The 24,800-nt window shown below is 32.1% G+C and overlaps 2 protein-coding genes across 2 annotated transcripts; both read right to left on the bottom strand.

Moving 5' to 3' along the window:
• Positions 1-2,959: 2,959 nt before the first annotated feature.
• On the bottom strand, positions 2,960-8,086 carry LOC114410033 (phosphatidylinositol 4-phosphate 5-kinase 1-like). Its single transcript, XM_028373772.1, has 8 exons — positions 6,875-8,086; positions 6,595-6,759; positions 6,321-6,486; positions 6,049-6,159; positions 5,751-5,944; positions 5,521-5,651; positions 5,355-5,412; positions 2,960-4,220 (listed from the first exon to the last, which is right to left on the bottom strand). Exons 1-8 carry the CDS (start codon positions 7,837-7,839, stop codon positions 3,911-3,913), a joined length of 2,100 nt encoding a protein of 699 aa, XP_028229573.1. The 5' UTR covers positions 7,840-8,086; the 3' UTR covers positions 2,960-3,910.
• Positions 8,087-14,437: 6,351 nt separating this feature from the next.
• Positions 14,438-23,052, bottom strand: LOC114410032 (oxysterol-binding protein-related protein 1B-like). Its single transcript, XM_028373771.1, has 10 exons — positions 22,387-23,052; positions 20,469-20,828; positions 20,059-20,155; positions 18,951-19,363; positions 18,422-18,577; positions 17,081-17,248; positions 16,811-16,951; positions 15,660-15,893; positions 15,095-15,208; positions 14,438-14,980 (listed from the first exon to the last, which is right to left on the bottom strand). The coding sequence occupies exons 1-10, from the start codon at positions 22,912-22,914 to the stop codon at positions 14,804-14,806; spliced, it is 2,388 nt and encodes a 795-aa protein (XP_028229572.1). The 5' UTR covers positions 22,915-23,052; the 3' UTR covers positions 14,438-14,803.
• Between the last annotated feature and the right edge of the window lie 1,748 nt (positions 23,053-24,800).

Here is a 24,800-nt window from a genome sequence, read left to right as displayed (position 1 = left end):
GGAATAATGCTTCTGAGGTTGAGAATTGAAACTTTCAAATGCATCCAAAAATGTTTAAATTAAATTAAGAAAAAATGTAAAATTCTAATTACAACACTTGGCATGGATAGGCCAGAAAAGAAGAGTAAAGGAAGGTAGGTTATTGTTGAGGTTCAGGGTACTCTTTTGTAATTTTTTAGTAGGTTTGGGAAGAGGAGAAGGAAGCACAACCATGTTAAATAAGGGTGGAAATAAGTTATATCAAATAAGGATTTGCTTAAACAAATCAATTAACAGGAGTGTTTTTTTTTAATTAATTAATAGTGTTTTGAGTTGGAAGCCTAAATATATATATGAGTAAGTTAAATCGTTAGAAAAAAAATGTGACAACTAAATTTGCCAACAGTCAACCTATAAAAAGGGTCGGTTTTTTAGTTTTTGAAATGGGTTAGAACTTAGAATGTTAACTTATCATATTTTATGGTGGGTAGACATGAAATAATGAAAATTAAAAATAACAAGAAAAATATCTTGTTAAGAAAAGTAAATGTAATGAGAGGAGAGGAGAGGAGAGTAGGTGAATACAAATATAAATTAAAAACAAAAGAAATTGAATTTATATAAATACTTTTGAAAACTTAGAATTAAAAAAATATAATTTAAAAAAAATTGAACTGACATCCACCTACCTCCCCCTACCACAACTCACAAATTACGCAGGACAGATTATATCCAGGGTTAGCATCATAGCATGTGCAAAGTGCAATCCAACTTATTAAAATGATCGGCTAAGTATGTTATCCCGCGAGTTAAATCTACTTTACATGCCATTCAATTTTTCTTTGTCTCTTCTATTGAACGACAGAGTTGGATTAAGTTAGTTCAGTTCAGGTAAACATGGATAACTAGTTTAGTTTGATTTAAATATTTTTAGCTAATCAATCAAACCAACTACCAACAGGAATTGAGTTTAGTAGAAGGGACTAATCAGAAGTCACATTTAAAATCCAATCATGTTTCTCGAACAGTAAAATGATGTATGAGAGTTACTTTTACAAACTTTTTCCTAAACGGATCTGTTTGTAAAGAAATTCTGAGGATCTGTTTTTAAGGGTGTTTTACCATTGACACCAGCGACACCGAGGAATTCACGCGTCCAATGTGTTTTGAACATGATTGTCTCGAAAAGGAATAATCTGCAAAAGACTAAAAATAATAATAAAATCAAAGCAACATAAACTAACTTACTTGAGTATTAGGGTCGTTATTTTGTCTAAATTTCACAAAATATCTGAATGTCACGTAACGTTAGAAAGATACTCCCATCTCCATCTTACTGCGGCTTCACGCTTGTGTAGTAGTGTCTAGGAGCATCCATATGTGTGCCTACCAAGTCCCAACTTATTCCTTCGTGTTGTCAATTGCTTGTTGTTGCTGTTGCTGCTGTGCCCTTCCTGTGCTCCTGTGCAGTTCTGTTCCCACGTCCACCATTAACTTCTACTATTTATCCTTTTGTTTTTTCGTTTTTCACCATTACAGTGAGGGAATTTGCTTGTTTACTTATTCCATATTTCAATGATGTATAAAAGTACTGGCTTTTATTTCATTTTTCTCATTCATTTCACGTGTTTCAAAATGAATCACATCCACTGACTGGTAGTGATTCTATCTCTGTCACTAATCACTAGTGTGTGTGCTCATGATTATTCTGCAATTTAAAAACAATTATAAAGATGTTTATGATGATGAAAAATAGTTTGAAAATTATTGTGCTCGAAATCGTACAATAAGTTGATGACATTAAAATGCTCAAAAGTCAATATTAGTTGTAGTGTTAGTCTAAAGAAAACACAATGTAAACCAATGAAAATTAATCTTATATATAACTTTTAAAGTGATTATTATAAAAAGTAATAAATTGATTATACGTAACAATATGTGATTGAAAGAATACTTGAGATGAATGATTGACTAAAACCAAAGTTTGGGTTAAATAAAATAAGCTTTTGAGTAGACACTTTTAACCTTAGTTGATCCATTGTTCAGTCAAAACGCTTATGTGGATTCTCAAGTTCAATCTAAAAGAAAGGACAAGGTAAGAAACTTTTATACTGTAAATATATTCAAATTAAATTTTATTATTTAATAACATTATAAATGAAACCTAGTTCATATCATCATATGGGGAAAAAAAGGATATCGGTAATGTCTTAAGGAAGGACATTGAATAACATCTACGAGACTTAGTGAAAAAGAAAAAATGACCAAGAATAATAGGTAATACGATATAAAAGCAAAATAAAATTAGAGAAAAATAATAAATATATCTCCATGAAATGTTAATATAACTAAGTGTTCATATATTACAACTCAAGATTATAACCGATCAGTGCTAAAGAAATCCAGTGTTTTACAGGTGGGGGAAAAAGTTTAGTTTATGGGGTAAATTTATGGGTCCCCTTGCCATGGTAAAGAATAGTTTAATTTACCGAAGAAATAAAAGTAAATTATATTCCATGCAAGAGACACCTCACTCCAGTCCAACTACAAAACAAGCCCTGCGAGATTCAGGATCAAAGCAGCGCAGGATCGCTCAACAGTCCATTACTTAAATAGCCAAACACTATTTTGTCCTCTTGTTTTTCATTTCTACCGGGGTCTGGGAGAATTATATTCAAGACGCTTCTCTTCTCGATTTTATTGCATTCATCTTCCGTCATTTAAAAATTAAATTTTTACCACCCTAATTTTAGGTAAATATTCATATATGTTTTAGTCACACGATCAAACATTAATTTTGAATTACTTTAAATAACTCATGTTACATAAAAGAAATTAGATCAAATTTTACGATTAATTTGTTTTTTTTAATAAAAACATCCAATCATATATAACTTCACTTTAAAACTATTTTAATAAAAAATAATATTATTCGAAGTCAATTATGGTTCAACTCACATACAGGGTCAAGTTTCATTAATTTCTCTTATTATTAAAAGAAATACCGGGGCACAACATGCATGGATAGCTATCACTCTCAAATACGAAACAGGTTCACATTACGTGCCCAAATTTATTGCTTTGTCAAGTTGTTGGCTTCTTGGTATTGTTCAAAAGAAGCAAAAAAGGACACACCCCTTGTATTATTGTTATTCTGCTTTTTCAAACTTCGTATATAGAGTGACAAAGAAAGAACATGAACCAAGGAAACACCCAACTCTTTCTTTCTTGTGCTTTTCTCTTCTTTTTATGCCTTATTCACTGCAAAAGTGAAAACACCCATTTGAATGCAAACAGCAGAGAGAGAGACTGAGACAGAGGGGTCCTCTCTGTGGGAACTTTTCTTTCTTGCTCATCAGGCAAACCATCTCTTTTTGATCTCGCCAACCAAAAATGTATGTTCATTCAATTCAATTCCATTATCCATCTTTGACTGTCTGTACAGTTATTTCACCCCCACCCCCAGTCAAATATGAATCCCTCCATATTATCCATATACCCATTTTTCCATTCCCTATACCCCCCTTCTCTCCACCCACAACCACAACCACAACAAAAGTCATCAAAAGAGAATATCTCATCACATGCCTTATGATGCATTACATGAACAAACACTATGGTCACAATCTCTCACCTCAATGAAAAAACAAAAAATCATATCCCCTGCCGTTTTCCATCCCCCTTCCAGTTTTCATCGTTCATTCCATTTTCCAATGGTTTTCATATAGCTATGAGAAAAATTTAGCCATAACTACCAAGGCCTCCTTTCCAATACTTGTTTTTAATTTTAACACCAACATCTCTGTTGAAACTTTAAATCGCCAACGTTTGCAGCATTCACTGACATATATATCCCTGATGCTAAGGTGTCACCAAGCCCAAGTTGGTCCCGTTTCAATTCCAACTGTCTCTCTCCAAGAATATCTATCTATCATTTGTCCTCCACAAAGATTCTGTGTATGAAATCCCTAAACCTTTTGGAGTATAGCTTGGGATCAACGGCTGAGATGGAGGAGGGATCCACTTGCAGTGACTTGTATGCATGCTCTAGCTTTTTGCTTATATCATAATCTTGGAGAATGTCAATTATACCAAAGTAAAGGATTACATCAGAGACCTCACCACCACTCTCTGAAGGGGTAGAATTGCTACTTCCAGTACCAGTGTGCGGATCCAATCCAGCTTTACACACTCTCTCTGCTCTGGCAGGCATGTTTGTTCCCAGACGAATTAGAGGTCCCCTGGAATATCAAGAATCACCTTAATTTATGGATAAATTAAATTCAAACCAAATATTTGAATGATTAGGATATAAACCAACCATCAAGAAGAGAGCCCAAGATGGTAGTTTACAATAATTTGTACATTAATTTAGTTAATAAGGAAGTTTGTTGTTCAGTTGACTAGGCTAGATCTTAAAAGTGGAAATCCAACCGGTAACTATAGTTTAGAAACTAAAAAGCAACTCGTGTATATTAACAAACAATGACAATATTTATATGTTACTGTCATGCAAATATATCTCCTATTCCTAAAGCTTCAAGTCCTAGCAACCACCACTGCTTTATCAATATCACAGTCATGAGTCAACTAACAATTAACTTTGCAAAGAAGGTTTTGCCCTTCTCAGAAAAAAACTCAAATGACCCCCACAAGCATTTGTTGTCAATAAAATTGCCTCCATTTTTGCCATGATAACTCAAGCCATTTGTGGTCCATCTCCACCAACAGAGTCATATTCTAAAAAGGAGATAACTAGAAAGTCACCTACTCCTAAATCACAAATGGAGAGGAGGACTGGAGAGTCAAAAATAATGTTCATTTATTTGCCATTGCTTTGTTTCTATATGACTTGTGGTCATATGGTCTTAGCTATTTGCATGCGTATGGGCCACATTGGCAGTTTAAGACAAGCATTTTTCTTCTGTTTGTTTTATGACTGGGTCCAGACAGACTAAGGCTCAAGAACATGGCACATGCACATGCAAATAAATCATACAAGTGAAAGCTATGCCTATCAGTGGGTGTAAGTGTCAAGAGACCAATAAAGGTATATCCCCACTAAACCATCTGGCCATAAAATATAGCAACTTAGCATGGTCCATCTTTAACCGAATCCAAATTCCCTTAATTGACTTGGAATGGTCCATCATCAAGAAATGAAGGGTTGGAATTCACATAACAGCTCAAGCTGATAATCGAACTGCACAAAGATCTCTTAAACCCCCAAACATTGTCCTTTCTTGGAAATATAAATGAAAAAATTCAAGGAGGACAATCATTTCTGTTCATTTCCAAAACTCCATAACAATTTATTCATCATGTTGAAACAACAAAAACAGTCAGATACTGTGGATGAAAAGTAAAGGGCATACCGGTCTATGGGTATCCACTTCATATCCTGTATGTCATCATTTTGCATGTCTCTCTTGCCTGCCAAATCCACAGATCCAACAGATTTTTTTTTAACTCTCGTGGATCCAATTAATTCAAATGAAATGAAATGCAAAACTAGGAGGAAGTAAGAAGACATATATATACCTGAACACAACTCGTCTGGTAAACTCTTTACTTCATCAACTGAGCTATCATCACGAAAATGAAGGCCAATCAAAAAACTGTAATCCATTATTCCCTCTGCTTCCAGGAATTCACAGTCTCTATCAAGTTGCCTGAGCATAAGTCATCACAAAAGACCACCCAACTCTTAGAACATCACAAAAAATGTTCAAAGTAAAAGCAATATGTAACCCTGGCAGCAGTTTCTGTACCATTTAAGCTCTTGAAACCAAGAATGTTCCAGGCGGAAGACAAAACAAAGATCAAGGTCTTTAAGAGTGGTAGTCTCGTCAATTTCCTCCCGGGGTTTATCAGTTGTACGACCATGAGAAGAACCTTTGAGGTCAAACCGCTTATGGATCCGATACTCCGAACAAAATACATTGCCCATCACAATAAACCGAGTCTGTTTTTCCATAGCATTATATACAAGTGTTGTAACAAGCATTCAAACACAGTACACCAGTTGGAAGCAAAATTTAAATAAGAAGTCCATACATACATACATACCTTCTGACCTCCAATAGGTTTGACACAATGAACCCCCAGGAATTTTGTCACCAGCGAATTCTTGTACTGACTCACATGTTGATAGTAACTTGGAAGCATCCTGATGAGCACCTGAGATGGCCACCAACTAATTATTGAATACCCACAGAAAAAAAGGACGGTGGGCAAAAGCTGTGAGTGAGACCTCATCTTACTAAATATAGGTTCACAATTCTCTGCATCAAATTTAAATGCATCTTAAAGTCTAGTAATTGTAAAGGCTATCAACTAACCTTGACTTCCGACTTCTTCAAGGTTTTGATAATGAACCAGTCGTCTTGAGTGAGGTAAAAGAAGCTTCCACTTTTGCCAGGAGAAGACATCTCCCTAAGTGTGTCATTGCCGCAAATAGCAAGCATGTAATCCGCAGGATCTATCCCAAACAATTCCCTTAGATGTCTAAAATCCCCCACCAAACACATGGCCATAATTAGTACACACAACACCAATCAAAAATAGCTCAATGAAATCAATATTTAGAAGAAAACAATGTGCATTAGTTCATACCTGAACACCACAGGGCAGTAATCTTTCCACCTGAAATCCACAGATTGATGTGGAGGTGTAAACTTAGACCCTTCTGGAGGAAACCTAGTCCAGAACTTCTCCTTGGGATCAAAATCCCCCGGCCTAAGATCTCGCAAAACCGAAGCGTGCTTCCCAACAGAGTATCTAAACAAAAACACAATTAATTCGTCAAAGGGGTGTATGATGTATGAGGCTATTATCTAATTCTAAGCAAACCATAACTGAAAAGCAAATTAAATTAGCAATGTAGATGAAATACCTAATACCCAGTTGAAGATTAAGCATCAAATCATAATTCTTATGGCCTTTAGAAACAGTATGACCCGGTTTCTTAACATCCCCATCAACAGAACCACAAGGACTCTTCTGCAACTGTACATCACTCTCACACACTCCTCCACCACCACCATAAATCATAGAAGCCTCCACAATATCACAAGTAATATCCCCAGCTTCACCATCAAGCTCCCAAATACAAATCCTGGGAAAACTCACACTCTTATTATTGTTGTGATTACTACAGACATCCACCGACACGCGTTTCTCATTCACGAACTCCTTCCCCCAATTCCCAGAGGAAGTGCTTCCATCGCGCCACGTAAACACCCCTCTCCCCTTCGGAACCCCGTTCTCCCAGCACCCTTCGTAACGGTTCCCGTTCTTCCACACCAACACGCCTTTGCCGGAGATGGCGCCACCCTTCCACTCTCCGACGTAGTTGTTTCCGTTGCGCCACGTGTACCTCCCTTCCCCCTCCTGCAGGTTGCACCTCCAGAACCCTTCGTAGACGTCGCCGTTGGCGTAGCGTTTCTCGCCGAAGCCGTGCTTGCGGTCGGAGAGCCACGCGCCGCGGTAGGTGTCGCCGTCGACGCCGACGAAGGTGCCGCGGCCGTGCATTCTCCCGGCGGCGAACTCGCCCTCGTAGGTCGCGCCGGAGGGCCACGAGAAGCGGCCCTTGCCGCACGCTTTGCCTTTCTTCCAGTCGCCCTCGTACATGCACCCATCCGACCAGAGGTATTTTCCGGTGCCGTGCGGGACGTTGCCGGAGAGGCTTCCGCTGTAGATGTCGCCGTTGGGGAGGGCTTTTTCCACCGCGCCGGGGGACACGCGCCGCGCCATCCGCGGAGGGCGGCGGCACGGCGGCGGAGGAACCACGAGCAGCTCGATGTCTTTGTTGTTGTCGTCTTGTTGGTGTTCGGAGAGAGTGAGGAGCGTCTCTTGCATTTTTAACGATAAGCTTTTTTGAGGAGAGTGTTACATTATTTCAGAAGCCGTTGGAAAAATCTCTAACGGTAATAATGCTGGTGTTGTAGAGAATAAGATTATAGAGAGAGAGAGACTAAGAGTGCTTTGGGAAAAGAGAAATAATAATCGGAGGAGAGAGAAAGTTGTTAGGGCCTGGGGAACATTGCCATGCCAGGCGCCAAACGGAACGACCACTAACACCTTTCTCTCTTCTTCACTTTTATTTCCCTACCAAACATGTGTTTTGGTTTTATCAAGTCCAAATACAATGCCGGTACTACTTAATGTTACTATTTTATTTTCAAAATTGCATTCATCCTTCACACCATTACTAATTTATTTGGTTTTACATTTCAATTTTTTTTATCCAAAATATCAACATATTTAACACCAATTAAGTTAGATCACTTGATACTTCATGTTTAATTTGTTACATTTTAAATTTGTTTAATTCCAAGTTTAATAATTTATTATTTATATCTTTTCATGTGAAAAATAGAAGCTACAAAGAGTATGTGTAGACAAAGAATAAACATTAGATAAGTGTAATATATTTGGCAACAAATAATAAGTTTGTAGAAAAAGATATGAATTTGATTCTCTCATAAAACACTCTTAAAAAAGGAGTAAAAAATCTTAATTATGATTAAATTTCAAAAAGAGTAATTACGATTATTGTTAATAAAAAAAGTAAGAAGTATAAATGGATATATGACATGTTTGGTAATGTATAAGACATTTTGGACTTAAATATGCATAATTAACAAATGTTTTGCTTTCACATTTTTTTTCTTCTTCTTTTTTTAAGTGAAATTGAAGATAAATATGGATTGAAAATGTAGAACAAACACACACTTAATATGTTTAGTAATGTATTATATTGTCATTGGACATGGATCCAATAAGCAATTATTAGTTGTTTTTACATTTTTATGTAAATTTGGATTAAACATAAATCTCAAATGACAAAATAAGCACACATTTTATATATATATAAAAGACAGTTTTAGACTTTTCATAATAAAAAATTTCTCTCTCTAAAATTTAATATTTAATGTAGCTATATTTTAAATTACTCTTTTTGTTCTTTTTTAACTTTTAAGTGTAATTTTTGAAAGATTTGTTTTTATTTATTTATTATTTTAGAAGATTAAGATAATATTAATGTAACAATATAGAGAGAGGAATTTGTTAATACACACCACTTTTTCAGTTGATGTGAATTAATAACATGCACCAAAATTTAAGACACAAAAGCCAATCATATCTTTTATTCTAATAAAATCTTTACACGGATACTATTGGGCAAAAATAAAGATAATGGTACTCATTAATAATTCACATAACCATGGATGAGAAATGCAAGTAAAATATTTTTTAACATTATTTTGAATATATTTTTTACTGGTAACTAAAATTATTGAAAATTAAATTATTATTTTAGATCTCACTTCTAAATTGATATAATTTACTCTTCTAATTTTTTCATTTTTTAATAAATTTTAAATGAGAAAAACGTATAAAAAAAATGTGTTACCAGAACTATTTTGTATGAATGCAAAATGGCATGTTTTATTAGGTAGCATGACATGTTAATTTTATGCTTTTTATTTACCTACTTCATTTACCTACTATTGTTGCTTTTACGGTAAGAAGCAGACATTTTCTTTCTTTACTCTTTTTTTTTTTTTTTTCTACAACAGGTATTTTCTTCAATTCCATGTAAGTCAAAGGCTCAAAGTCCCAGGCGAAGGGGTCCAATTGGATATAGTACATTGTCAAACTCGTTGTTAATGTAATATTAATATTATTAATTGTTGAATTAGAAATAGTTGGCGTCACGTATAATCCCACCCACCCTTACCATGTTTATGAAATGGGATGGATGGTGTTAATTGAATTTTGATTTTTTTTATGAAGTTGAATTTTGATTTTGCCTTATATAAAAAAAATCAACAAAATTTAATATAATTGGTAGATGATTAAATCTTTTAAACATGTTGATAGAAATTCAATTTTTTTATCATGTGTATGGAAATATATTATTTAAGTAATCTTTATACTTTAATAATTAATTTCATAACTTTAGACTAAAAGAATATATTACTTAAACAAAAAAAAGGACAGAAATCAAATTTCGAGAAGCGTTAGTTGGTGGGGCTTGTGAAAGCGATGCAATAAAATACGAAAGTATATGCTTGGTGACTTTGCGTCACAATATGCAACATTTACTATGAGATGAACAAAAAGTGTGATTGCTAGTATGTGTGGCAGTTTTGGTATTGGGAGCAATTTTGGTCTATAAAAAAATAGTTAATTATGATTTTGTCCTAATTTTTTTAAATTTTACTTTTAGTCTCTAAATAAATTTTTTAACGTTTGTAGCTCTTATATTTTCTTTAAGCATGTTTGGGAAAGCTTTTTTTTTCTTCTTCTTCTTCCAATTTCAGCTGTTTGTAAAAAAAATCTTAATGTTTGGGAATGTCAGCTTGAATTTGAAAACAACTTTTTTCATAAAAAAAATCTATTTTACAGCATCTTCAAAGCTCAACTGTCGGATTATTCTTAAACAACTTATTTCAGCTTTTAAACTATATTCCCAAAAAATACCCACAACAGTTTGTCTCATTATTAATACAAATAAATAATTACATACCCTTTTTCGTAATTTATCATGTAAAAGTTATTTTCTTTTGATGTCCAAATGAAATAATTTATCTTAAAATCGTTTTTCAGCAAACTTACCCAAACATAAACTAATTTTAATTATAATCAATTATAATAATCATAATCAAATTATGCTTATAATTAATTATTGAAATATTTAATTTTTACAACTATTACAAACACACTAATAATTCTAGTCCTTGATATCGAATAATTACTTTAATTCATCACATGAAAATGACAATCCAATCATTGGTTACATCGTGAAAGAATCTGATGGAGATAATTACATGTAAATTTTTTAATAAATTATATTTTTAATGCTTCATTTAGTCAAATTAAATGATGATCTCAGTCTAATTAATGATAAATTAAAATAATATTTTATAAAAAAAATTATACGTGATTAGATTTCTTAGTGATGTTATAGGTCACTGAATTACCTTATATCACTAATTAATATTATTTCTCGATTGTTGGGGCTAAAAAAAATTATTAGAAAAAGGTATAGGAATTCAAACCGCTAAAATATTTATTTAGGAACTACAAGTAAAATTTGAAAAGAAAAATATTTAAAGACAAAATCATAATTAACTAAAAAAATATTAGGAGCAATTTTTTGTTCAGATTTGATTTTGCCAGAAAATGTTGTGGCCAAAAACTTGTTGGAAATAAATTTCATGAACAGGAGCAAATAGCACATTGTTCATACTCAACATAAGAGTTTGACCTCAAATCTTAAATGCGCTTTTAAAACAATAAATCTCACTTCAGTTGACCTGCTATTTTCTGAACTTTGCATTCTGTAAGAGGTAAATGACCTCTGATAATAATATACACTTTTTTTAAAGGCTCAGTAATATAAAATAAATGAATAGCTATATACACTTCAACATCAGCGTTTTCAACATTTTTTAAAATTAATCATAACTTCTTATGAGCAGTGCAGGTGATTTGTTTAGTATATAAAGCCATATAGTATATAGCAAGTGTACGAGAAAAAAAAATCTAGCAATCATAGATGATGATTATTTTAATTAATTTTAGTTTTAAATATATATGTATACGACGGGTGTGCAATTGTTTTGATATTAATTACCTGAAAAAAAATCATTTTCTTTGTAACGAAGATGTATTTGAAAGACTCTTAATAGGTGTCTAATCAATCTCTTCTCATTAGATTGGTTTATTTTAATATAAAATTATACTTTTTAGTTGTCACTTCTTTAAAAAAAATCATATATTTCAAGTGAATGAACTTTATTGAATTGTGACAAGTTTGAATCCATCATAAAATATTAAAATGTTTCTGTCAAAAAACGAAATAAAGTATTAAAATGCAATTGAAGCATTGTGTTATGGAAGAAAAAGAAAAGAAAAAGCAGTAAGAACATAAAAACTATATAATCACGTATAAATGTTAAAACCATTTTAATTTTAACAATATGTGTGTGTGTGTTTTATATTAATTACCCGTAAAAGTCACCTATTGGATTTTACTTGAAAATCATATGAAGCAAGTGAAGCATTGCGTTATTAAAGAAAAAAAGGAAAATGTAGCGTGTTACTACATGACATTTATTACCAAACTATCAACCAAATAACATGGAATGGATACATTGCCATTTTACTAGGTAACCCCCCAAAAATAAAATATCAACAAATCACTTGGATCGGAAGAGGGCACAGTTGACAACATAACATGTCTTTATGTATTCCACAATTGCTTCACTTTTTATCAGTAACTGATTATTGAATGATATTTTATGTTATGTTCATAAACAATTATTTTTAAGATTTAAATCATTAAAATAAATTGGAAATGGTATTGAACTTATATAATCCGTTTCAAATAATCCAAATGTTGCCCTCCATCATATACTACTTGCTATTGTCCTCAATTTTAATTTGCAACAAAATACTAGAAAGTAATTAATTCTTTACAAATTTATGTAAAAAAATGAGACTAAAACTAAAGTGGAAGTCATTATGTAATTTCCTTTAATTTTTTTAGGAATCTTGCGACCTGTCTTGACACTACAATAATTATAATCTCTGCTTAATGTAAAACTTAGCACCAATAATTAAATAAATAGTAATTCCAATATTTATCTAACAAAATATACTGTATTATTCTTACAACATTTTTATAAGATTTTTTTTTTCTCTCAATCTCTCTTTCACGTTATTTATCTTATCTTAAACTTCTCTCTTTTTTTTTTCTATCTCTCTCACTCATGTTTTTTTTGTGCGTGTATTTGTTGAAAGTCATAATATATTCTATATTATGATATCTCTTATTTTTGTTATATATTTCTAGGTTTTTATTTTTTTTAAAAAAAAATTTAACATGGTGCTTATATTCGATAACTTTTTTTCTTATATATTAAATTCATCCGAGCACAGTCAATTTACAATCTATTTTCTTCTGGTCATGATTACTTATATGTAGTTAGAGTTATATTTTTGTATAATAATTGTTTATAAAAAAAATACTAAAATACCATTTTTTTTCATTACAGAAATCATCTTATTGCACACTTTCCTTCTTTTCTCTTTTTATCTATCTTTATTATACATTTTGTGTATAAAGAAAATATATAATTGCAATTTCTCTTATACTTATCATATTGTGTTAAATGTTGAGTTGCTGTATTTGGTCATGTAGAACTTACGTTATCGTCATCCATATATGATTAATTAATTATTATATAGACATTGAATTATTTACAACTAACTTGATAATTATCTTTTTTTAATGTGAACTTGATAATTATATCAAAACTGAAGTTATGATTTTCAAGGTTTATATATAGCTCAATTATTAGAAGTTATAACTATAATTTTTTTATACTTATCAGCAAGGAATAAACCACTTTTAAATAATAAAAATCCAATTTGAAGAGAATTATTACATTTTTTTCAAACCCAAAATTTATAAATCTGTCTTTATTGGTCTTGCTAAGTATTTTTCTAATTTCTCCTGGAGACCACGGCCTTTTTGTGACATAATTAAATATGAACAACTATTTGTGATGATGAAGATTCAAATCATATACTTATAATTTATCAGTTTGTGCAGACTAACTCCTTGCTAAACCTAACTAGCTCCCATTAATATAGTACAGAAATATTTTTGTTATATATATATATATATATAAAAGGATAGATTAAATTACTCAAAGAGTAACTTTTTAAAATATTTTTTTTATTTTCATTATTTATTTTCTTAAAATATAATGATTATAATGAATAGTTAATCTTAATTATTGATTCAAAAAAATCAATCATTAAGATAAAAAATAACTTATCAATTCTCTCTCTCTCTCTCTATATATATATATATATTACTTGACAAGAGTTTATTTTTGAGAATCAACAGAATGGACTAGACTTGATAGGAGGTTATTAAACAAGAAATTAGGTGGATAGACTAGACAAGTGGTAGCTTTGTTGCCCCTACTGTTAACTTGTTATTTGTCCTCACACCATAATCATGTGAAAATTACATTTTGTTTTCTTAATTTATACGTTTTGATCTCTATCTACAACAATCTCGAGAGGATCACGGGCATAGCCGCTTAATCTTTTGGCAGCTGCTATATTAAGACCACAACTCTTTCTCTCTTGTTTCTTAACACTCATCAACAAGAGTTTCCACAACTACCACATCTATCCATGGAATAAAACCGGTAAATACAAACAAGATTCCGGTCAATTGAGTTTTCTCATGCGCATGCAGCAACATATTTTCTTGTATCTTATGTTGGACTCATTTACCAAATTTCATTTGACATAACCAAAAGCATTGCCTAACTTGTTGCACCAAATTGAAATAAACGTGTATAAACAGTTTAACATGTTCAATGGATCATCAGAATTAAACATTAAAAAAAAGGGTGCATGTTCATTTAATGAGTTTGCCTGCTTTTCTCCATATTGTGGATATGTAGCATTTATATGATTAGTATACCAACTATGACTTTCATACAAAACTCCACTCCATCCATTCTATAGACCCAACTTTGAAATAAGTATCTGATAGTAAGAAAAATTGCTGTTGTTGTCAGATGGAATTGGGAAATGGGAAGTTACCTTGTTGAGGAAGAAGTAAGAACCACTGTTTTCTATACGTAACCTATACATAACAGGCATTAATCAACCATATTTGTTGAATGCTAAAAAAAGTAATGATCATAAATATGGTTATGAATATATGCTATGATCAAAAGGGGTGTGGTAGTATGGGGAGTAGGTAGGTAAAAGTATTGAGAATTTATGAAGTTGGGTTAAAATCAGTATCGGTTGAGACTTGGCCAAAAATGTCAGGACAAGATTCCCAGTTCCCCTTTTCCCTGGCCTCCCAGTACCCTCCAACATAACGGTAAGAGTTGCTGCCTTTTTCCTTGGCAAACCACCTTGGTTTCCAACCCTTCTCTTGCACCTTTCGTGCCTGCAATTATGATGAGTCTTTTGTTAAATTAATGAATGAGAGCATATTAACCAGCAATAGCTAATGCATTTCATTATATTATAGAACAGGGTCCAATGAAATTTCAGAAGCAACCTGCCGTTGACTTTGTTCCAGCCGCAACTTTTCAGAATTGGCCATTTCATGCTGTCCATTCTCCAAACACCTTTGATCAGGTCTTAGTCTTGAATCTGTCGGTGGCAACTTCTCCTGCTTGTTAACTTAATTTGTTAGTACTAAGTACTAACCAAACCACATAGGATTTAGTGCCATTGAATGAACATTTGCAAAAATTGATTTTGAAGTGAACCAATTTATGTTTGGATGTTTGAGTGAACATGCACAAAATTGATTTTGATTCAAACTGATTTTAAAGTAATATGATTATATGTGTTTGAATTTTTTTATTCTAAAAAAGCAAGTCAACGGTAGAATTCAGTATAATTTTTCATTATTCAATACAACTTAAGTTATTTCAATCCAAAATCTGTACCTAGAATCAATTCTTCACAGTAAAACCAAATATTTAAACATTTCCTTAAAATCACATCAGTTAATATTTCAAAGTGATTTTGGATGAGTGAACATGAAAGCAATATGCATGCTCTCAGGGTTTAGTGAAAGGTGAGGTTAAAAGAAAAACAATTGAATCAATACTCACCTTTAATCCAGGTGTGATTTCATTTAGTGTAATAGCAAATTCTGTGAGGTTATATCTTGTCTGGTACTCTGGTGTTGGGCTTCGCTTCCACAAAACATGTGGTTTTGATGACACATAGGAGGACCCTTTTCCTTTCCCAGAATTCCCTCCAATTACGTAATGCAAGCTCTCATCCCACGTCCCAAACAGAGTTGCCACTGTTCTACCTTTCTTATCTTCCACTACGCCATGAATCTGCAGCAGAACTTAAATTACAGAGCATAAGTTACATAATATGTCTATGGACTATATTCAACAGAAAAAACCATGCAACTCATAATGTAATCTTATATCTCTATAATCAATGAAATTAGTAAAGTTAACATCCATTATTCCATTATCATATTTAAACTGGCATAAATTCATTTGACTCAACAACATAGAAGAGATGTTGAAGAAGTTATAACATAGGCTTATGTAAGGTGATAAAAAATGATAATGACATTTATATAAGTCAATTGAAATTAAAATTACTTGTCAATGTTAACTGTCTAATGCAATTACCATTGACAACAAACAGTGAATGGAGTATATCTACCAAATTTTTGCATTACATTTCAACAAATAAACAATTAAATAAATAGCCATGATTGGAGTAAAAAACCATGTGCATATTTTTTTTTATCGTTTTGAACTTTTTTGGGGGTTGCAATCCCAATAAACATTTTACTTTTCACTCATGTCCTTTACTTCTCGACTTCAATTTCTATAGAAAAATTCTTCCAGAGGCAGAGCTATTCAGCGTATCACTATCAATTAAAAGTTTCATGTAAAATGCCCCAAGTATTATATTCTATTCGTCAAACTCCAAAGATTCCTCATAGTCAAACCAACTAGGTAAATCCCGGAACCAAAGCATGCAACAAGTTGAAGATGGGAAGGAGAACAAGAAAGCTTAGGTTGGCAATCACTAACTAGCTACAATTAATTAATCCATTGGTTCCGTTAGTAAGCATCATAATATATTTTATCTAACTTGAAATGCAATTTTTGTCAAAAAGCCACAAGTGGCACACGTCACAGCAGGAAAAAATGTAACACATTTTGACCTAGACATTACCTAAAAGGAACCCAATAAAATTGACATAATAATAAGATATGAGAAAGGGCACCTGGTGAGGGTTTCTATCAATGATTGACTGCTCCTTGAATTTTATCTTACATAAATAATCACGGTTCCCCTCTACACGCATTGTACCATAATGGACACAGTAGACTTTTCCTAAAATGAGGTTGTAAATGGATGTTGTTACCTGATGATAGAATATGAATATGAATTAGCTATGTACCAAAAAAAAGAATATGAATTGGATAATCAGAGTGTATCTTGGAAGAGCTTGATATACTAGTATACTACTAACGTCAAGTAAAACTATATATACCTTGCTCCAATGGAAGACTTCTCCGTCATCAAATTCTACCGTCAATAATCCAACGGGATCAAGTTGAATTGAACGACCCCAAAATTTACTTTTTAAATTGCTGTCACCCCAAAATTTCCAGCCTTTTCCCTCACAATGGCATGCAACAATCATTGGGTGATGACTGACCTATCTCAAGATGAATAGCGTAAGTATTTTTTATTCAAACGAATAGGCAATAGCACCTTACACAAGAAAAAATAATGCCAAATTAAATTATTGATATGTCTATGGCTTACTATCATAAAGGATTAGAAAATGAATGGATTGGAATTATATGAATGCATATAGCAGCCCCACGAAATGCTAGAAGAGAAACGATTGTTCGGAAACAAAAATGGCAAGTGGGGAGAGGGTATTAGTATTGAGCCATTAATGTGAGGGGAAAAGTGGGGGAGTGAGAAATACAGTAGATGGTTGTAATGGACAACTTTGTCTGATGTTAATAACAACATAAAAGTTTGTAAAAAGGGACAGAAAGTAAAAGAATTGGAAAAGGCAAATTTAAGAATGGTGATAAGTAAAGTAGGAATTGGATAGAGTATTAAATTATTTTTACTTATACCCGTATTAGAAAAAAGAAAAAAATATTTTTAATACTTACATTCATGCTCAATGGATACTTACATACTCGACCTGAATTAATTACCCGTGTTTTAGTTAAATAAAATATGTCCTCTTCTTAATGTTTTCTTTTTCATACTAATAATATAAGAATGCTATTTTAATAACAAAATTAACTATGAAAAATTGACAAAAGAAAAACATAAATAAAAAGTACATCATCAAAATCATCAATTTAAGAATATTTTAAAATCTACTGTATGTGAATGTGTGCATATACATGCAACTATGGAAAAAGTTGAGTCCTATAATAACTAGATCCATGGAAAATCACTGTTGTGCACTCTAGTTTTAGGTTGTAAGAAGTTAGAAGTAGAAAGGAAATGAGAGATAAAAAGGAAAAAAGTGAAAGATGCCATAAATAATACTACATATATAGTGGAATTGTTCAATTATAAATATCATATATAACAATTCATGATTCAATGACAATATAAATATTCCATGTTGTTTATTCGTACTTTTTAAAAGGAAAAGGATTCTTAAAAAAAAATCATCCACTCCATGAGTTCCCTTTCTGAAAAAGGAACTGACGAATTGGAGTTTTTAGCGACGTGCTACCCAATAGATGCATTGGTGGATGATCTTTTCCTATACATTCTTTCTTTTCCACAAGGAGAATGGACGTGTGCATTTGACATTTTTCATCAACAGAATGGCATTGATACAAAATTATACCTTCTCAGAGATAAAACGAATGCCTTTGTCTTGATACTCTGCTTCATATGTCTCACCCAACAGTGGATTAAACGGTTTGCAACTCCTACCATTGGTGCTAGCATACCCTGAAACTGCAAATGCAGCCACATGCAGCACCCTCTTTAGATTGTCACCCTGTGCATAAACAAATAGCATGAACGTGACAAATCTCAAAAAACAAAAACAGCTCCTGAAACTAGGGGCTACAACAATTAGTACTGAATTATGTGAGTAACGATATCATATCTATATATAACAAGGTTTAATGACCAAGCCATTAAACACAAATGATTAATATGTTAAAGTTAAAATTGAATCATTCAGGTAATATCTGAATTTCATCCTTAGAGAAAATAATTATTAATCAGATTTTAAAATCTTCTGATCAAATTCCTAATTAGTTAAAACACTTTTTTCTTTTTCAGTGATCAACATGAAAATTAAGACAATTATATATATATATATATAAAACAAGGTTGAGTCAGCAAATATAATAAATTAAACTAACCATTTTACCCCATTCATATGCTTGGTCTAGAAGATAAGAGTACTCAAGATCTTCAAAACATTTCTGCAGTGAGGAGAGAGGCTCGTTGAAGTAAACTGGAAGACAAACTTTTGTAAGATCCTTCCCAATGTTATCTTTTATGATTGACCAAAGACTGACGCTGCTCTCTTTCTCAACAGGATCAGGCAAGTTCTTTCGTCGCTTGATGTGGGGATGATTAAATCCAACAGATCCGGTGGGGGATTTTTCATCACCATTTGGAATAATCTCCTCACATTCAGAATCATGGCAGGATCTCGGGTGGTCAGAGCCTGTTGATAGAATATCATCACATGTATCGTAGAATGCATCGTCCTCATCTTCTGAGTGATTGTTCCTATAGTGCTCTTCAGAAGAATCATCACCACTTCCCTCTATCACGTATTGAAATAATATAAATAAATCAAGATGTTAAAAATTGATGAGAAGTTACCTTATGCATTCACTAATTGTATAGGCCTATTAAAATATACCAAGGAAGAAAAAAATGTGATTCATAATGTAACCTAATAAAAAAAGAAGATATTAGAGGGAAAAAATGAGTTAAAAGAGGCATACAGGTACTAGTATATTTATCAATCCAAAACTACATCACCAAAACACGACATATAATAGTAATGTTCATTATAAATTGAAAAGGAACGCATCAATGAGCTAGCTAAATAATGTAGCCCTCTTCCATATCAGACGCGTCGAAGAGGATAAAAGATGTGCTAATCAATTAAAAAGCTTAAGTCAGATCTATTCCTACAATATTAACTCTGTTCTATGAATGAAGTACTATGAGAAAGGGGGAGAAAAAAAATTAATATGAATAACGAAGCATTTTAAGAAATATTTTTTAATAAAACTTCTCTTCTTTTTTCTTCAATTCAAATTTTATAATTCTCTTCATCCTCGTCTAATTTGCGTTCAAAGAAAGGGAGGGTAACAGTTCAACATGCATCCATGTTATTTCAATGAACAAGGGCTCTACAACATGTAATGGTAAAAAGAAATTCACACGCTTATTTCTTTGAAAAATCATAATGGAGTGCTGTCTTTATATAATTAATTTGCATGCACGTACCACTATACTTTTTTTGCGTTGATAGATAGGGATCTGTTTCATCCTTGGATTGCCTTCGGTCCTCAATAAGTGTGTTCTCCAAGTCAACCTTCTCTGCCTAGAAGGAACACACAGTCAAACGAAGCAAGTTAATTCAAAGAGCACATCATTATACTTGGAAATCATATATCAAAACCGGCACGTACGCATTGCCTCACTTTGAGAATTTTTTAATGGACCTTATTAATTTTGTTAAAAAATATTAGTAAAAAAATTTAAACTCGCAATCTCTTTACTTTCTTTATCCATAAATTTCTCTTTAGATCAACCTTATATCAGTTTGATACCTTATTACAAAACATCAATTTTATTTAATGTTGCTTTGGTTAATTAACAGTATAACACAATGAAGTGAGTAACTAAGTGAGTACCTCTAAATGGCGCAGCGTGTCCATAAGTAGAGACTGCTGCTGCTTGAGGGCCACAATATGCTTCTGCAACTGTGAGAACTCAGACTTCATGATTTCCTCACTTTCCCTGATAGCAGTTTCACTCACACCCTCCATTAAAAGCCGATCTCTCAACCTCTCTGTGGAAACTAGCACCGAGGCCACGGGTGACATAGCCTCTGCATTGGACAAGCGAGGAAACAAGTCCTTGACGGCCATCATTGCCTCCACCCAGGTGGCTCTGTCTTCCTTGCTCTCCGCCCTCAAATGCAGCCTCTTCTTTGTCCCCGTACACACAGAAAACCTCCTCTCATCTGACCTGTTCTCCCTCACCGAACACACCTACACAAAATACAACATGCAAATATATTATTTTAACTTTGAGTCATCAGTTTTGGACACTCCACTTTTCCAAACACTTCATCACATTCGTCATTTCTGTCTCTATCTCTATTATCATATACACCTTCGGTATAAGAATATATTACAGTATAGAAAAAAAAAATTATTCCAAACATATCAGTCTAGAATGAAGGAAATATTACTATTCATATCACTCATTATACCAACCCCACCATGTTATTGAGTGAACTCAAATTGGGATTCTTTATTATTAGTTATTGATAAAATCGATATACACTATCCACTAATATTATTAATCATTAGAAAAAAGATATTTAAATCAATAATATGATTTTTATTTTATTTTTTTCTGAGTGTCAAATAGAATTTTAGGTATCTGACAATCCTTTTGCTTTCAACTTCTATATATAAAAGAAAAAAAAAAGGATAACACTATTGAACCACTGAAATAACTACTGAAAATTCACTTCTATTAGAGAACACTGAAAACACGATCTCAAAAACTTTAAGACAAGAGTGATATTTTGGACACCTTAAAATCATTTTTGCAAATAAAAATATTCAACAAAACTTAGACATATTTTTTTTATAATGTTTATATAATTTTCTAATCAAAATTAGAGTAATAGATATTTATATTAAAAATCATCATAAATTAACTCTAATTTTGATAAAAACAACAACACAAAACAAATATAGAGCTACTTTATCAAAAGATAAATTAGGGTTTATATTTTTTTTGGCAAAATTAGGGTTATTGGATCTTTAAAAAAATGTAAAAAATATTGTTATTAAATTAAAATTACAATGTCATTTAATGGTTTCTGCCTATTTTAAGTGAACTTAGATATTTGTAGCTTAAGAGGTCAAAACTAATACTAAAATTCATTTAAAGAACAAAATAATGTTTTGAGATATATAAAATTGGTTGGCTGGTTAAGAAAAAAAGGAAAGAAGATAAAGGTTGCAAGTTCAATCATCTGCTAACAAAAACTAATAATTAACATTTATTTATATAAAAAAATAAATTAATATTTTTGCATACTTATTATGGCAACAATTTTTTTTTATTGAAGTAACACATTAGTTCGCACAATCATTCCGACACATTTTTAAGTTATTGATTATAATTTATTGAAAATCACAAATCATAAAAGATTTATCAAATAACAAGTGAAAATAAAAAATTATAATTATAATAAATTTCAATTAATTATAGATTTTGTTAGACAACTATATTAGAGAACTAGTTAGCATTTCTCCTACGCATATATGCGAACCTAGTTATCAAACTCCTCCTAGCCACATTTTTAACAGTGATATTATCTACCAATCATATTATTATTGTTGAAATAAAGACAAAATGAAATGAAATACTAGTCTTAATTTTAATTGATGAGTAATGTAACATTGACTGACGTATGAGGCAAAATTCATGAATGATTCTATAACTAACCGATACCATCACGGTCAAAGTTTCGATAGCGATTGATTTTGCAAGTAAATGCTAAAATGAGAGAGAGAGAGAAGGACCAACCATGAGGTGAATTTCGCTGACGGGTTTGTGGTTGCGAGAGGGGCAATGGCGGTGGCTGTTGATGCGGCGGAGGGACTCTTCGCCAATGACCATGGCCTCGGCCTCGACCTCGTGGTTGAGGACTAGCTTATCAGGGCCGTGGATATTGTAGTAGGACAAAACACCGTCGTGGAGGACGAACCAGCGGGGGCGCCACCCGCGCCCGTAGTTCACCCACTTGTATAATATTCCGGAGATGCCGCTCCCGACGATGTCCTTCAGCATGACCTCGTTGCGCGTGGCGGTGTGCTGTCGCGTGAACCTCACGGAGGTGGATCGCTTCACGGTTGTGGCGGTGAAGGAGGAGGACAAGGGGGAGGGGCGGTTGTGCGCGCAGCTGGAGAGCGAGCGAAAGCGAAACACTGGTGACGTGGCGGGCGGTGCCATGGGGTGGTGGTGGTCGGAGGAGGAGGAGGTTGAAGTGGGTTGGTCGGAGATTCGAGCTGGAACGGGTTTTGTGCGGTGTTGGGAGCCACAAAAGGAATTCATGGATAGGGTTAGGTTAGGTTAGGTTGGTTATGATGAGAATGAAGTGCATAAACGAGATTCAGATTTCTAGCGTTCTTAACGGTCACACCATGCAAGGGTGCCTCGTAGAGCGAAAATCGCCCACTTTTTTTTTTTCGTGTTTTCATTTTATAGGATTAAAAAATTATACTATTTTAAAATTATTACGCAACAAACATATTTATTATTTAAATAAAGAGAGAACGAATAAAAAATCCAAAAAATAATAAACAAAGAATAATGATTCAAAAATTCTTTTATTGTTGTGTACTACATTGGATATCATCAGATTAAAGAGAAAAATTATAAAAAAAAGCATGATTATTTATTAGTATCTTTTTTTTGAGATAATTTATAAGTAACTTATTAATAATTGGAAAGAATAGTACTAACACGGTGTGATATTGGTAAATAATTTTTTACTTTAAATATATAATCATGAATTTGATTTTTAATTCATATGTATGAAAAAAAAAATCTATGAAAGAGTTTATTGTATCTTCATAGAGAGAAAAACACTACACTCTTATGGGGTTCGAGAGAATTTTAATTCCTATTGGAAGAGATATCGTTAAATGAATATTAATACCTCACAGGATTGATCCTTCATTTCAAAGGATGGTAAATTTACCTGAAGCAACAGGGACCAGATTCTGAGTCCAGCCAAGCGTAATGATGTTTGCAGCTGGACTTTTGCTCCAATCAGCAACCCTCCCTCCCTTTCATAACATTGTATAATTTCGTTTTTTTCTTCTTCTATATTTAGCGAATTTTACACCTACCAGCCCACTTAGAGACGCACAGTAAAGTATTTTAGAACACTTAATCATGCATCTATAAGAATACTTTGTAAAAGAAAAATACACATCATACCAAGCTATTTCATTGAGGACCAGAGTGTCACGATCATAAGAATATGAATTCTTTTCCGATTAAAAATATGAAAATTTATACATAACTTGTATTTTCCCATATCATTTTTTAAATTTTTTTCTTCACAGAACTTATTGTATTTATATAAGTAAAAATGATTTATTTAATAGGATAATTCGTATTTAATTTTCATTTTATATAAAATTTCTTTGAATCAATCAAACATTAGAATAAAATTAATTTCTGATCCAATAAATTAAGATACACTCATGATTTCTCAACTAAGAAAAATAATAACATTTCTATATAAAATACAGCAATAGAAATTATTTGTTAGAATAACTTTATCTATGATACCCAATTGACTGCTTATATAGGCGTATAGCAACTGTTTGTATAGCAACTTATTTCGTTTAGAAAAGACTATTGATAATAAAAATATAGTAACTTATTGATTAACTTACCTCAGATAAAAATGAAATTAAATAATTCTATAAAAGATTATTAGTGCATAGTTATATCTTCTTTTAAACTTTATTAATATAAATTTAATGAGTATACATTATTAGTATAAAAATATAAAAAATATACATTGTTGATCAATACAAAATATTGCTAACATAATTTTTTAAGTAGTTATTATGAAAAATAATAAATTTATTATAATAATTTATAATTTTATAATAATATAAAATTATTTTATCATAGCAACTTTAATCTCATAGCAACTATAATTTTATGCTGTCTATTCAAAGAAGTAAATTATATCATAGCAATTTTAATCTCATATATTAAGTAAGGATTTTGAGCTTAAGATTTCATCTTTATTAGATCTTTTAATAAAGAAATTGGGTAGATATTCTGTATAAAAACTAAATTCTTCTACCTTCCTTGAGATCTACACATCCTTAAAAAAAATAATTTTTTTATTCTCTCCCTAACAACAAAACGTGGGAGAGATTAATTAGAGATGGAATGATTAAAAAGAAACAAAT

Source organism: Glycine soja, chromosome 4 (genome assembly GCF_004193775.1).
Source record: "Glycine soja cultivar W05 chromosome 4, ASM419377v2, whole genome shotgun sequence".
NCBI lineage: Eukaryota > Viridiplantae > Streptophyta > Magnoliopsida > Fabales > Fabaceae > Glycine > Glycine soja.
Note: the sequence above shows the minus strand (reverse complement) of the source record. Positions and strands in the feature narration are given on the sequence as shown.